Genomic DNA, 14,825 nt, shown 5'->3' with positions numbered 1-14,825 from the left:
AGATAGAGAAACTCAATACTGTCAAGATGTCACTTATTCCCAACTTAAATCTGTAGATTCAGTGCAATCCCAATCAAAATTCCAGCAAGTTATTTTATGGATATTGACAAACTAATTCTAAAATTTATATAGAAAGGCAAAAGACCCATAATATCCAACTCAACACTGAAGAAGAACAAAGCTGGAGGACTGACACTACTCAACTTCAAGACTTACTATAAAAACTACAGTAGTAACCAAGACAATGTGGTGGTATTAACGAAAAAATAGACAAATAGATCAATGGAACAGAATAGAGAGCCCACAAACAGCTGAAAGATTACGTCCACACAATAACCTGCACACACGTTTACAGCAGCTTTATTCATATTACCAAAACGTGGAGGCAATGGATGTCCTTCAGTAGGTGAATGGTTAAATAAACCACCCAGACAACGAATTATTATTCAGTGCCAAAAAGAAATGAGGTATTGAGCCATGAAAAGACACAGAAGAACCTTAAACACATATCACTAAGTGAAAGAAGGCATTCAGAAAAGGCGACATACTGTATGATTTCAACTATATGACAATCTGGAAAAGGCAAAACTATAGATAGTGAAAAGATCAGTGTTTGCCAGGGGTTTGGGGGGCAGAGAAGATAAACAGGGAAGTGAAAATACTCTGTATGATACCTTAATGATGGATACATGTCATTATATATTCATCCAAAGCCATAAAATACACAACACTAAGAGTGAACCATAATATAAACTATAGATTTGGGGTGATTATGATGCGTCAGTGTAGGTTCATCAATTATAAAAAACGTCCCTCTCTGGTGGGGGATACAGGTAACACAGGAGGCTGTGCAAGGGTGAGGCAGGGGATAAATGGGAACTCTCTGGACCTTCTCTCACTTTGTTGTAAACTTAAAACACTCTAAAAAAAAAAGTCTTGTTAAAACAAATAATAAAATACAAAAGGTTAATAAAAAAACATGATCAGGGCTTTCCTGGTGGCACAGTGGTTAAGAATCTGCCTGCCAGTGCAGGGGACACAGGTTCGAGTCCTGGCCCAGGAGGATCCCACATGCCGCAGAGCAACTAGGCCTGTGCGCCACAGCTACAGAGCCTGACCTCTAGAGCCCGCGAACACAACTACCAAGCCCGCGTGCCACAACTATTGAGCCTGCGCTCTAGAGCCCGCAAGCCACAACTACTGAGCCCACGTGACACAACTACTGAAGCTTGCACGCCTGGAGCCCGTGCTCCACAACAAGAGAGGCCATGACAGTGAGAAGCCCTCGCACTGCAACGAAGAGTGGCCCCTGCTCACCGCAACTAGAGAAAGCCTGCGCACAGCACCGAAGACCCAACACAGACAAAAATAAATAAATAATTTATTTAAAACAAATAAATAAATGAACATAATCAAAACAAAGCTTTAAGAATACAGGTATAAAGTGAGAATAGTAACTATCAGGCATATGTTAACATATCCCCAAAATGTAAAAAAAAAAGTTTTAAGAAGATGCATTTGCATCTTACTCTTGTTTCTTTCACAGGTAATTCAAGTAAATAGAAAAAGAAAGCTAACCATTTAGCAAGTATTCTTATTTCTAAGTCAACTTAAATTCTTAAAAATAACCAGCATTTAAATATTTTGTAATAATAGTATTTATATCATTTCTAAAATGTATAGTTTTATATTTTCTTTTATAGATTTTTCCCCCCATTTGTGCCAATGAGCAGAGTAGTTAAATTGGATCAGCTTTACTTTTCAGATCCAAATTGCTAGTCCACTGTATTCTTCCTTAGCTTAAAACTATTTTCACTGTCTTAAGACTCTTCAGGTCTAGGGCTTCCCTGGTGGTGCAGTGGTTAAGAATCTGCCTGCCAATGCAGGGGACACGGGTTCGAGCCCTGGTCCAGGAAGATCCCACATGCCATGGAGCAACTAAGCCTGTGCTCCACAATTACTGAGCCTGCGCTCTAGAGCCCGCGAGCCACAACTACTGAGCCTACGCACCTAGAGCCCGTGCTCTGCAACAAGAGAAGCCACCGCAATGAGAAGCCCATGCACCACAAGGAAGAGTAGCCACCACTCGCTGCAACTAGAGAAAGCCCGTGCACAGCAACGAAGACCCAACGCAGCCAAAAATAAATAAATTTATTTTAAAAAGAAAGAAAGAAAGAAAGTGGACTCTACGAGAGCAGGAGGAAGCATGGTACAAACCCAGTGAGGCTACCTATGTAGGGAGGGTTAGGGAAAATGGGCCTAGATGTGGCTGAAGACACAGATTTTCTCATTTACTACCCATTTCAATATGATCAATGTTTAGTTTATTCTAAGCATTCAAAATCCCAACACTGGGTTATTCGGTCCTTCTTATAGTCATTAAAAACTTAGAATGCAGGGAAACACAGATTGATTAACTCTGACAGTCTGCAATCACCAGAAACATAATTTTTATTCAATTACAAAGCTGAGAGAGAAAAAAAAATTTGAATTTTCTTGCTTAAAGAAGTAATACTATATGTAGGAGATTTTAAAAAATACATACATACCTAAGAAATTCTACCTGATAGGACTGCATTTTTAAAACTCTGGAGATGAAGACATCAAGATTCCTAAAACTTTTTCAACTTAAAGAAACCAAAACGGCAAGTACAGAAGTGGGAAATCTTCTCCAAACCAGTAATTTTTGCGTTCAACTTCTAAAGGGATCAAAGATGAAAATGGATTCTTTCCACTGGTTTAAATTTTGGTATATCCCGTGAGCAGTATCAACTACAGGAAACGTACTCAGCAAACTCACCATCTGCATAACAGACTCCCTTAACCGTGTCTCCTCTTCAGTCAGGAGAGTCAACTCCTTGCACACCATGGCGGCAAGCCCCACGTCCAAGCATTCCGGATCTGCTGCCATCTTGAAAATTAGTTCCTCGTGCGAGAAGACACAATGGCGCCTCAGCCGACGGTAATGACTGACACACTGACGGCCAATGGGCAACTGAAAACAAGATTCTCAAATTAAATTACTTGCTTATAACACATTCCAGAATAGAACCACTACTTGCCCCCCAGATCCTCTCTTTTATTATAAAGAACAGAGAATAACAACGTCCATTTGAACATAAGAGGTAACTGTAAGTATTAAACCCTTACCGCCCAGCAAGAATTTCAAAGGCCTTCCCACAGGAAATTCCCATAATGTGAGATGTTGAGCTTCTGGCCTAAGCTGATTTTCTACTCATTATGTACCTCAAGAAGTATGAGTTCCTTGATATATAAATGAGGCAGCAAACTCTTTTAGACCAGTCTAGTATGAGACCACTCTTATAGGAAAAAGAAAAAAATTTTTCAGGCTATCAAGGGATAACTGGACATATTCAGCATTGATGTTTCCACAGAACAAACAACAGATGCTACTATCAATACAAGGTAGGGAGGGAGGGAGGGGAAGAAAGCACTACTTAAGCAGTTCACATGGACTAACTTTATTTTTTATAAGGACCAAAGCAAAAGACAATTTAGATTTTAGCATCTAGAGATTATTTTTAAAACTACCAGTCTGGCCTAAAGAGAATTCAAAGTGAAACCATGAGATTATATACTTTAATTTTCCTAAGTGAAATAAATCACTAAATGATCACTGTTCATGAATCAACAGCTACACTTTTTAAGAGAACTTCTGAGAATCTATCAAGCTTTAAAACAAATTGATACTAGCTATGCTACACAAACTCTCTCTCTCCAGCTTCTTTCCTTCCCTCAAGTGGAAAAACCCGGGTGTCTGAAGTTTTGGTTTGTATTTGAAAACCATAATATAAAACAGAAAAAATTAGAAAGTGGACCTTTAAGAACACCTTTTAGAGCTCGCCTCCATTCTGAGAAAGGCAGAAGGGAATCACAGGAATCAGAGTTCCAGAGTACAAGACTATCTCTGAATCAAGCATTATTTCCGGACTCTTCCAAAGAAACAATCTTTCCCAAGAAAATATATATACTGAGCTTATGATTGGCGACTATCTTGTCTAATAACAATATACAATTCTTTCATTTCTTAATTCTCAGAAATTTACTCTTTAAACATTTCTCAAATACTTAAAACAAGAGCAAGAAGAAAAACAAAACTGTAGGATTTGCAGTTTTTAATTATTATTGATACAATATACAAGGAAGCCACATAAAATACAACTGATTGTCCATTGTGGCTTATAAAAATCAGTACCATCACTTCATTCCAGATACAAAGCTGCTTTTACTTTTCATTTATATCACCCTTCTCTCACAAATATCACCTCACTTGTTTGAGGTTAAGTGAACCTTAGCATCTTTACACAGTAGGTAAAAAAAAATTAGGACCAGTGAAACTGAAAGTGCTGTCCCGGGACTTCCCTGGTGACGAAGTGGTTAAGAATCCACCTGCCAAGGCAGGGGACACGGGTTCAAGCCCTCGCCCGGGAAGATCCCACATGCCGTGGAGCAACTAAGCCCATGCACCACAACTACTGAGCCTGTGCTCTAGAGCCCACAAGCCATGACTACTGAGCCTGTGCACCTAGAGCCCGTGCTCCGCAACAAGAAGCCTGCGCACCACAACCAAGAGTAGCCCCCGCTCGCCACAACTAGAGAAAGCCTGCGTGCGGCAACGAAGACCCAACAGAGCCAAAAAAATCCACAAAAAACAAAAAAACAAGAAGTGCTGCCCGGGCTTCCCTGGTGGCACAGTGGTTGAGAGTCCGCCTGCTGATGCAGGGGACACGGGCTCGTGCCCCGGTCCGGGAAGATCCCACGTGCCGCGGAGCGGCTGGGCCCGTGAGCCATGGCCGCTGAGCCTGCGCGTCCGGAGCCTGTGCTCCGCAACGGGAGAGGCCACAACAGTGAGAGGCCCACGTACAGCAAAAAAAAAAAAAAAAAAAAAAAAAAAGTGCTGCCCAAGGGACTTTCCTGGTGGTCAAGTGGTTAGGACTCCATGCTTCCACGGCAGGGGCTGCGGGTTCGATTCCTGGTTGGGGCACTAAGAGCCCACATGCCACGTGGCACAGCCAAAAAAAAAAAAAGTGCTGTCCAAGATCAAACATCAATAATAGTGATCACATTAAAGGCAGAAATCATCTCTAACTCATCTCTGAATCACCTCCATTTCCCACCCTACACCTACCTAGCCAAGGAACACCTAAATCATAAATACATAATACATGTTAGCTGAGGTTTTAAAATAGAGTTCAAGTCCAAGGCAAAGTCCTAACCTCAGTCTTGCTCCTGTTGCTTTCTAACAAGAAGTTTAGAATTACTAGGTCATGTAAGATTGTTCATTATACAATTTCATTCATTAGCCAAGGAAACAATATTGTTAATCATGAAATTTAACAAATTAAGGTGCCCACAGAAAATATAAGATCCAATATTACTAAAAAATATCCCCCCAAATGTCAGGAGAGGTGACAAAAAACAGCTTCACTGAAAGAAAAATAGAGTCAAAGAGTGTATGCTAGGGCTTCCCTGGTAGCGCAGTGGTTGAGAGTCCGCCTGCTCATGCAGGGGACACGGGTTCGTGCCCCGGTCCGGGAGGATCCCAGATGCCGCGGAGCGGCTGGGCCCGTGAGCCATGGCCGCTGAGCCTGTGCGTCTGGAGCCTGTGCTCCGCGACAGGAGAAGCCACAACAGTGACAGGCCTGCGTACCACAAAAAAAAAAAAAAAAAGAGTGTATGATAGGTTTGCAGTCTTTTCCCCACCGACATGACATAAAAATAACTGATTACTTTTTGATATCTACCTCATTTAAAAGCAAAATAGCAATCAATGGCAATACCATTTACACAAAAGTGCAGCCCACAGAGATCTCAATATTATAGCTGCCCTTTAAAATAAATTTTTTTAAAAGAATATAGAAAACATAAAATAGCAGGAAGAATAAAATCACCTAATTATCAGAAGGAAAAAAATAAAGGAATATTTTAACATAAATATCAGAACTGGATATTTTAAGATAAAAATCAGAGCTAGATATTTGTAAACGTGGTACAATTAATTCTTGAAAAGATGTGGTCACCCTTCTAAAATCCAAAAGCGCTCAGAGAAAACAAAGACTAGAGGAATTACATTCTCAGAAAAAGATTCAGAAAACATCAACTGCCCATTTAAAATTCAAATAAAATGAGAAAGTAGCAAATGAGAAGTAACGAACTATAAAATCTTCCAAATAAAAACTACCTGGAACTCTGTAAATGGCAAGAGACATTCCAGTTTCCACTGAAATATCCGTGGGCCCTCCCCTCCCCAGCTAAGCAAGCACAGCAATTAAGATGCATTTTCCGGTGCTGTTAGTAGACACAACAGCTACTTGCTATCGAACAGACCCAGTCAGCAGTACAGAAGTTCACAGCCTCAGCGAAGTTGTAGCCTTGATTAAATCCAGAGTGATAGGCCCGAGGAAACGTCACAACAAACTCGCCAGCACACTGATTCGTCCTATACACCTAAATGCAAATTGGGAACAGGGTACAAAAACAAAACAGAAGAAAAACAACAAAAAAGGGAAACATTTTATGTCAATTTCAGAAGCATTTTTCAAACTTTAAAACAATAAAGCATTAACCTACACAGACCAGAAAACAGTATCAGGCTTGAAGAAGCAGTCAGTTTCACCTTCTTAAAATAGTCACTGTAAATTATAGTAATTCATGACAAGAGTTTACAGCCTAAAGAAATTTTCAAGGAGAAAATGCTGCTCTCATGAGCTACTAGTTTCCCAACCTAATAAAATTTTTACAGTTAAGAGAATTTTTCTTTTATTCCTTTCATTCCTGTGTTGTAAACAGTGGGAAAGGATGTAATTTCATCCTACTTTTGGATAGTTTTTTCTGGAAACTAATTGATTAGCTCATATGTCATATGGAGAGACCCCCCAAATCAGTTTTCCTGAATCTCTTTGTTTTATGACAATACTATGTCTTCTGAAAAGTCCCAGATTCTGCATAAATTTACTCTTTAAAGACAAAGTAACATTACTACTATCACTCGATCTACTTTCTTAATAAGGTTATGATGACTACTTGACTACATGTAGCAAACATTAAATTTATACTTTATCAGGTATTCGTAGCTTAAATTTAATAATCATTTTCAAACCTAAAAGTTTAAAAGCAGAAACGGTATTCATTGTATATTTTTACTTCATTATCTCATGTGCAAAAGAGGCTATGAAATCTTTATACGAAATATGGGAATATGATCTCCACAAGGATAAGCATTAGTTATTAGAACAACCACTTAAAATACTTATACTTTGGTTAAATGGGGATAATAAAGAATATGAGATTTTTATTAAAAGCAGGATATACTGAAAACATGGCTATTCTGATAGGTTGCTATACATAAGGTAAATGTGATTCATACTTTACAACACCCCATTCTTAATCAAATAAATGTTGTTCCCTTCAGAGTATAAATTCTAATTTGGCTTGAAGATGATGTGATCTTTTATTTCCCATTACAAAACAAGCATATACTGTGACTCTAATCAAAAGCGTACATAACTTTAAATTTAAAATACTGAAGGGAGATGCAAAAAGACTCACAGGCACACCATGCTCCATTAGCACATTGGGGTTCATGATGGTGACTAACTGATGTAGGAGATCAGGCTGGGATTCAAATAACTCAGGGGCCAGCTCCCTCATCACCTCCTCCAGTTGTTCTGCAGCATGAGATGGCACACCATACCATGTCTTTGGCTCCCCCCTAGCAAAAGAAATAACTGTTTATCTAGGTAGAGCATGGTGCCAATGAGGCCAGGGTCTCTGATTCAAATCCACTAAATTATAATTAACTTTGTCTTGCTCCATGGCCATAGATTATATGCCCTGAATCCTAGCAACCATCTCAAAAATCTGTGCTATTATTCATAATGGGGGTAAGGCAAGAGTATATGGATAGGTAGGTACGTACTTATCACTACAGAAAAGTAATTCAAAGTACATAAACTCTTTAAGGTAGATCACTAAACAGCATCTTCAAATAGGAAAGATGCTATATGAAAAGCAAGCATTGTTCCAAAGGATACTGACATACTGCCTGATTCACAGGTCCACTGGACATTCCAATTATCCCCACAATGATCAAAGTAAAAGTCACTGCCCTTTAGAGTACTTTTACGTAACTTCATTGAGTTCAATTTTACTATCCAAGGAAATAAGCCAAGGCGAGAAATTGTTGAAACCCTGAATATAGTTCTGTCTATGAATCTTAAGACCAAACACTTGGCATCATTAATACACTAGACTTTAGTGGACTAGAGTTTTATTTATAATACTAAGTTGAACTTTAAGGAACTGGATTTAATTAGTCATGCTATCTACAGAATAGCTGAATTTCTTAACCCTCATACAATTAACCGTGCTGTCTCTACAGAAACTTACTGAGATGACTGAAAATGTTCTGCATCGATGCTGGGTAATACAGGAGCCACTAGTCACAAGTGACGATAAAGCACTTAAAATGCGGTTAGTGCAACTGAGGAAGTAAACTTTAATTTTACTTAATCTTAACTAATTTAAATAGCCACATGTGGCTAGAAGCTATCATATTACACAGCACAGCGATGAAGCAGAGAAAGAAAATCATTAGCTTTCCAATGCATAGTGTGATCTGAGCAGTATCTTTCAAATGGAGAGGAATACATCATTTGGTTAAGATGAGAATACTGGACAAGGAACTGGGTAAGTAAATAAAAGCTGTGGGTGTGAAACAAAAAAAACAGCGAAAAAATTTAATGAATACACATGTAACATAGGCATTTTTAGAGAAAATGTTATTAAAAAGGAAAAACAAAAATTTCAATTTGAAATTTTTCAAATTTCAACCTTAAATACTGAAGGTTAGTCAGACCTTAATTATATAAACTTTAAAAAATATCCTGCCTTGCATTTCAAAAGTTATACCAGAGAAATTTTCATGTGCGCTAAATGTAGCATAGTTGGGTCTGAAACTCGAGGCTCTGCTGCATGCACATACTTGAAGAGGGAAAGTGTCTGACGTGTTGTACCCTGAGACCTCTACACAGCACATTATCCAACTTTGGGGTACAAAATACTTTCAAGTAAGCTCTCCCTAACACACCATCTAACACTGTTACACCTTTAGAAAGGTCACTAAGTATGTGTGCTGTTAACAAAGACTGTACATACCAGTGCAAGTAGTTGATGGAATAGCTCCAGTGATCTTCGATGTGCCAGCAAAAGGAAGAGAAGCACATTCCCACATAAAGCCATGGCACCTTCATGCCAGAGATGTCCACATTGATATGTGCAAGAACAGACTGCTCCAGAACAGGCATGTTATTCAAGTTCCAACCAGAAAGCGCATATTCCTACAAAAGGAAAAAAATGTAAATAAGAGATCAGAAATGACAAGTGCCCAACAGAAACCTCAAGGGAGTCTTCAAAAACAAAAGTAAAAATTTTATAATAATTACAATAATCTAGTCCATAGAATCTATGCTCTTTGCTCTCTACATGTAACTCATATTCCTAAATATTTAATCCTATCTCCTAAGTGTTATTTATATTTCCCTTTAATTATTTTAGATATCTCTGGTTTACTCTGAAGCATATAAGGCTTTTTATTACTCCCCACCTGCCCCCATAGCTTACCAGTAAAATACTCTAAGACTCATTTTAATAGGTCGCTATTATATTTCGACTTTATCCCCGGTAACATAACTTCCCAAAATGTTTACCACTATATTTACAGAATGGTGCCAGATACTGTGAAGACAAAACATAATAAGATACAGAATCCGGAATCTGTGGCAACACTGAAGACCAAGATGGTGCAGAAAGCACCCCCAACTCCCACAAACACATCTATTTACAACATCAAAAAAAATTTTGCTTCATAGATGAACTCAAGAGAAAAAAGAATTCGCAGTTTCCAAAAACAAAGAAAGCACAGCCAGAATGAACACGGAAAGCTGTTGTCTGAGTTTTCATAGAGGTTTCTAACTGGACATAAGCTCCAGACATGGGTTTCAAACAGCCACCTCTGAAGCGGTATGCGGTACAGACTCAAAGTGCTATTATCCTTGTGCAGAGCAGTCCTCAAAGTGGGGTCTAAGGAACCCAAGCCTATTTCAGGGGACCTGCAAAGTCAAACTACATTCATAATAATTCTAAGATGTTATTTGCCTTTTTCACTCTCATTCTTGCAGAAATGTAGTGTGAGTTTTCCAGAGGATATGTGATGTGATATTGCAACAGACTGAATGCAAAAACAGGTAAGAGAATCCGCCTTCTATTAGAAGGCTGATAACTGTTGAACCTGGATGCCAGGTAGGGAGGGAGGGAAGTGCATTACTATGTTTAGTTTTATACATTTGAAAGTTTCGATAATACAGAGTTAAAAATAAAACCCTCAAATTAAGAGGCTAAATAGCCAGTGACAAAGCTGAAGGGAGAATCTGTGAACCAGAAGACTGATTTGAGGATATCATCCATAATGCGGCACAGAGATAAGGAAATTATAAAAGTGTAGCTAAGAGTTACAGAGGATAGAAGAAATTCCAACAAAGGCTTAACTAGGAATCCCAATACGGAATAATAAAGAGATATGATTCCTACCCTCAATAGGCTTTCAAAAAAAAAAAAAGCAGTTTTCAAAAATACTACTCAATATATTTTTTAGTTGGCTGAACAAATACTGAAACTAGGTGAAGAGACCAGGCCTACATACAAACAGTTCCAAGATGAGACAATATATATTAAACTCCAAACACAGATAAACTAGTAAATTATATAGTTCTTCAGAGGACAACAAAATAGTCATCATCATGAGTCTGGATCAATAAGAAAACTTGGTGGAAAAGGAAAAACCTGGGTTGATCTTGGAAGACTAGGTAAGATTTGAAGATAAATGACAAGAGACAGAATATACTGGTCTGGCTGGTAAAGAGGCAGAGTGGAATGGTCATACTCAGAAAAGCAGGAAATAAGACCAGAAGAGAAGACTGGATCTTTAATCTTAAATTTCAGACTAAGAAGCTTGGATGATATCCTATATTCAAAAGGGAAATAAAACAGATTCTGAAAAGTGAAACAATATGATAAACATCTTAAATATTTTTATATTTATCTTAAAATTTTTGATTATGGAAAATTTCAAACTTAAATAGACAGAACTGCAAAATGAACTCCCCAAGACCCACCGATCTTAAAATTTTAACCGAAAGCAATGTATAAGAGAGACTACAGAGAGTGGCAGTGTTCAGAAAAGCTACTTTAACAGAGCAAGCCTAAGACAGCTACCCTTCAAAAGGCCCGCTTCGGGGCTTCCCTAGTGGCGCAGTGGTTAAGAATCTGCCTGCCAATGCAGGAGACACAGATTCAAGCCCTGGTTCAGGAAGATCCCACATGCCGTGGAACAACTAAGCCCGTGCACCACAACTACTGAAGCCCGCGCACCTAGAGCCTGTGCTCCCAACAAGCAAAGCCACCACAATGAGAAGCCTGCATGCCACGACGAAGGTAGCCCCCACTTGCTGCAACCAGAGAAAAGCCCACGTGCCGCAACGAAGACCCAACGCAGCCAAAAATAAAAAATAAATAAATTTATTTAAAAAAAAAAAAAGGCCCGCTTCAAGTTCGGCCCCTGGCTGGCATCTGGAAAGCTGCATGGTAAACAGTTCGTGACACTAACACAGGGTGGCTCGCAGTGCTGCACAGTGTGGTTTATGCACGCCCGATCTCCTTCTGGGGGTCTGGAATTTTGCTATGTGTTAGGCAGAAGGTGCCTATGTCACCCGCCGCTTATAAGAACCCTGAGCTCTGGGTCTCTAATGAGCCTTCCTGGTGGGCGATGCTTCACACATGGTGTCATTCTGATGCTGGAGTACCTAAGTGCATCCTGTGTGACTCCAGGGAGAGAGGGCTCTTGAATGCTTCCAACTGGCTACCTCCAGACTTTGACCACACATCTTGTTTTCCCTTTGCTGATTTTACTTTACTTTCACTGTAATAAGTCACAGTCATGAGTTCTCAGCGAACCTGAGAAGCTCTGGGGAACCCCCAACACAAGTGCTCATTATGTAAGACCACGGCAATTATCCCAACATGACATGACTGGACGGAGACAAGGACGGTGGTAGTGGGATTGAAAACAGGCCAATCCCACAGAAAATAATGAAAAATAAATTAACAGGATTTATTCAGTGATTTACGACACAGAGAGGATAAGATGAAAAAAATGTTTCCAAGGTTTCAAGTTCTATGCCTATTTTTATTCCTCAGAGGCCCTGTTTACAGAGCACTTGTATTTATAAGACAAATGTATTAACTTCAGAAGTACTTTTCCACTAAACTGTGATACCAGAGAAGCATGCTGTCAGATGCCAAGAAGCTAACTCTTACAGAAGTTCAACATACATGCACAGTTCCTGGGGAAAAGACGGCAGGTATCTACTTTTCTAAGAGTAACTTCCAGAGAAGAGTAACAAACTGACAGAAAATATAAGTATAAAAAATACAGAGATTTTATATACACTGTCTAATTAGTCCTTAAAATCCTTTTGTATAAATGGGTTCTCTCACTCCATCTTACAACATAAAAACAGAATCCTGAGTAAAACGTTATTGCTTATGAAATAAATAGCAAATCGATGACCCAGACTAGAAAAAAGAGCTGTATCCCTGTCTCTTCATGCTATGCTGATGTCTTTAAAGCCCAAATTTCTCCACATTTTTTTTTTTTTTTTTTTTCCTGTACACGGACCTCTCACTGTTGTGGCCTCTCCCACTGCGGAGCACAGGCTCCGGACGCGCAGGCTCAGGGGCCATGGCTCACGGGCACAGCCTCTCCGCGGCATGTGGGATCCTCCCGGACCGGAGCATGAACCCGCGTCCCCTGCATCGGCAGGCAGACTCTAAACCACTGCACCACCAGGGAAGCCCTCCACGTTCTTATATGAAGGTGAATGGAGCAAAAGCAAAAACAGATGAATATTCATACAGAATTCAAACATTTAGAAGGATTAATATCTATATTGTTTACTTAGGGTTGACATTTAACCACATTTAAAATAATCTTTAAAAACTCTGTGACCAGGCTTCCCTGGTGGTGCAGTGGTTGAGAGTCCGCCTGCCGATGCAGGGGACATGGGTTTGTGTCCCGGTCCGGGAAGATCCCACATGCCGCGGAGCGGCTGGGCCAGTGAGCCATGGCCGCCGAGCCTGCGCGTCCAGAGCCTGTGCTCCGCAATGGGAGAGGCCACAACAGTAAGAGGCCCGAGTACCGCAAAAATATATATATAAAAAATAAAAAAAATTAAAAAATAAAAACTCTGTGACCTTATCTCTTAAGATTAGAAGATATAAATATCTGTTCAAGAGCAACTTAAAAATTCAAAACCAAAACGAAATTCAGAAAAAGTTAAAAGCTGTAAAACAAAGCCTCTTCCCAATAAGTAGGTAATTGCCTACCATTTGCCAATGGAAGGGTATGAAGAAACTAAGGTTGACGCATTTCTTTATACTTCTACAAAGCAGGTTTTAATTCAGTGACATTGAACATCTACACATTTCAACACTGAACTGTTCCTATAAAATATATCTGTATAGGGTTTCCCTGGTGGCACAGTGGTTAAGAATCCGCCTGCCAGTGCAGGGGACACGGATTTGAGCCCTGGTCCAGGAAGATCCCACAGGCCACAGGGCAACTAAGCCCACGTGCCACAACTACTGAGCCTGTGTCCTAGAGCCCTCAAGCTGCACTACTGAGCCCAAGTGCTGCAACTACTGAAGCCCACGCGCCTAGAGCCCATACTCTGCAACAACAGAAGGCACCGCAATGAGAAGCCGGCGCACTGCAACAAAGAGTAGCCCCCGGCAACCAGAAAAGCCCACGCGGAGCAACAAAGACCCAACGCAGCTAACTAGCTAGCTAGTTAGCTAGCTAGCTAGCTAAATAGGCAGACAGACAGAGGGACAAATAAATAAATATATAAGTCAACCTTCAGGCTAGATTTTTAAAAAAGCAAGATTCAATCATATGCTGCCTATAAGAGACACACACCAGATTCCAAAATACAAACAGCTTCAAAGTAAAAGAATGGAAAAGATATGCCATGTCAATGGTAGCCCTAAGAGACCTAGAGTGGCCATATTTTTAATTGTATATCCTTCTCCACTATGTAACTTTTTTTTTTGACCATGTGTTAACTCTTTTAATAGGAGATAAAACTCTCAATTACTGCCAATTACAAAGGTAAAGAAAAGGTGACAAGGACCAAAGTAAAGAGAAAAAGAAATAAATGATCATCTTAATTCAGGTTTACACACAGAGGTCATCTCCTAGGTGATAGTACTTCATTATCTGTTACAGTTTAAATGCATATTTGAAAACCTACCTGCCCAGGTGTTAAAGGAAAATTAATTGTGGACCTACCAGTAAAATGTAATTTTTTAAAAAAATCTTGTCACTTGCTAGATTTCCAAACAGAAAGAGCTAGGCAAAATCTTAACTAAAGTTAAAGTTTTAAACCAATTTAACTGGTTTTAAAATGCAAAGTTAAGGGCTTCCCTGGTGGCACAGTGGTTTAGAGTCCACCTCCCCACCTGCAAGGGACGCAGGTTCGTGCCCCGGTCCGGGGGGATCCCACATGCCGCGGAGTGGCTGGATCCATGAGCCATGGCCGCTGAGCCTGCGCGTCCGGAGCCTGTGCTCCATGACGGGAGAAGCCACAACAAGTGAGAGGCCCACGTACGGCCAAAAAAAAATTGATAAAATGCAAAGTTAAATAATATTTAATGGTACTTTGAATTTATTGTTTTCAAAACTGAAGATT

General features: G+C 39.8%; 1 protein-coding gene across 3 annotated transcripts in view; it reads right to left on the bottom strand.

Moving 5' to 3' along the window:
- The window catches only part of KDM5A (lysine demethylase 5A), an 82,048-nt gene that overhangs the window by 42,257 nt on the left and 24,966 nt on the right, over window positions 1–14,825 (bottom strand). For all 3 annotated transcript variants that reach the window (XM_027093353.1, XM_027093351.1, XM_027093352.1), the window contains exons 11-14: window positions 9,178–9,359; window positions 7,570–7,732; window positions 6,349–6,468; window positions 2,801–2,995 (exon numbers count right to left, since the gene is read on the bottom strand). In XM_027093353.1, the coding sequence (XP_026949154.1) occupies window positions 2,801–2,995; window positions 6,349–6,468; window positions 7,570–7,732; window positions 9,178–9,359 (660 nt within the window). The remainder of the gene's footprint in view (window positions 1–2,800; window positions 2,996–6,348; window positions 6,469–7,569; window positions 7,733–9,177; window positions 9,360–14,825) is intronic.

The sequence above is a fragment of the Aethalodelphis obliquidens genome, unplaced genomic scaffold (genome assembly GCF_003676395.1).
Source record: "Aethalodelphis obliquidens isolate GAN/ISIS:26980383/991018 unplaced genomic scaffold, ASM367639v1 scaffold83, whole genome shotgun sequence".
NCBI lineage: Eukaryota > Metazoa > Chordata > Mammalia > Artiodactyla > Delphinidae > Aethalodelphis > Aethalodelphis obliquidens.
The sequence above is the reverse complement of the archived record's forward strand: the minus strand, read 5'-3'. Positions and strand labels throughout refer to the sequence as shown.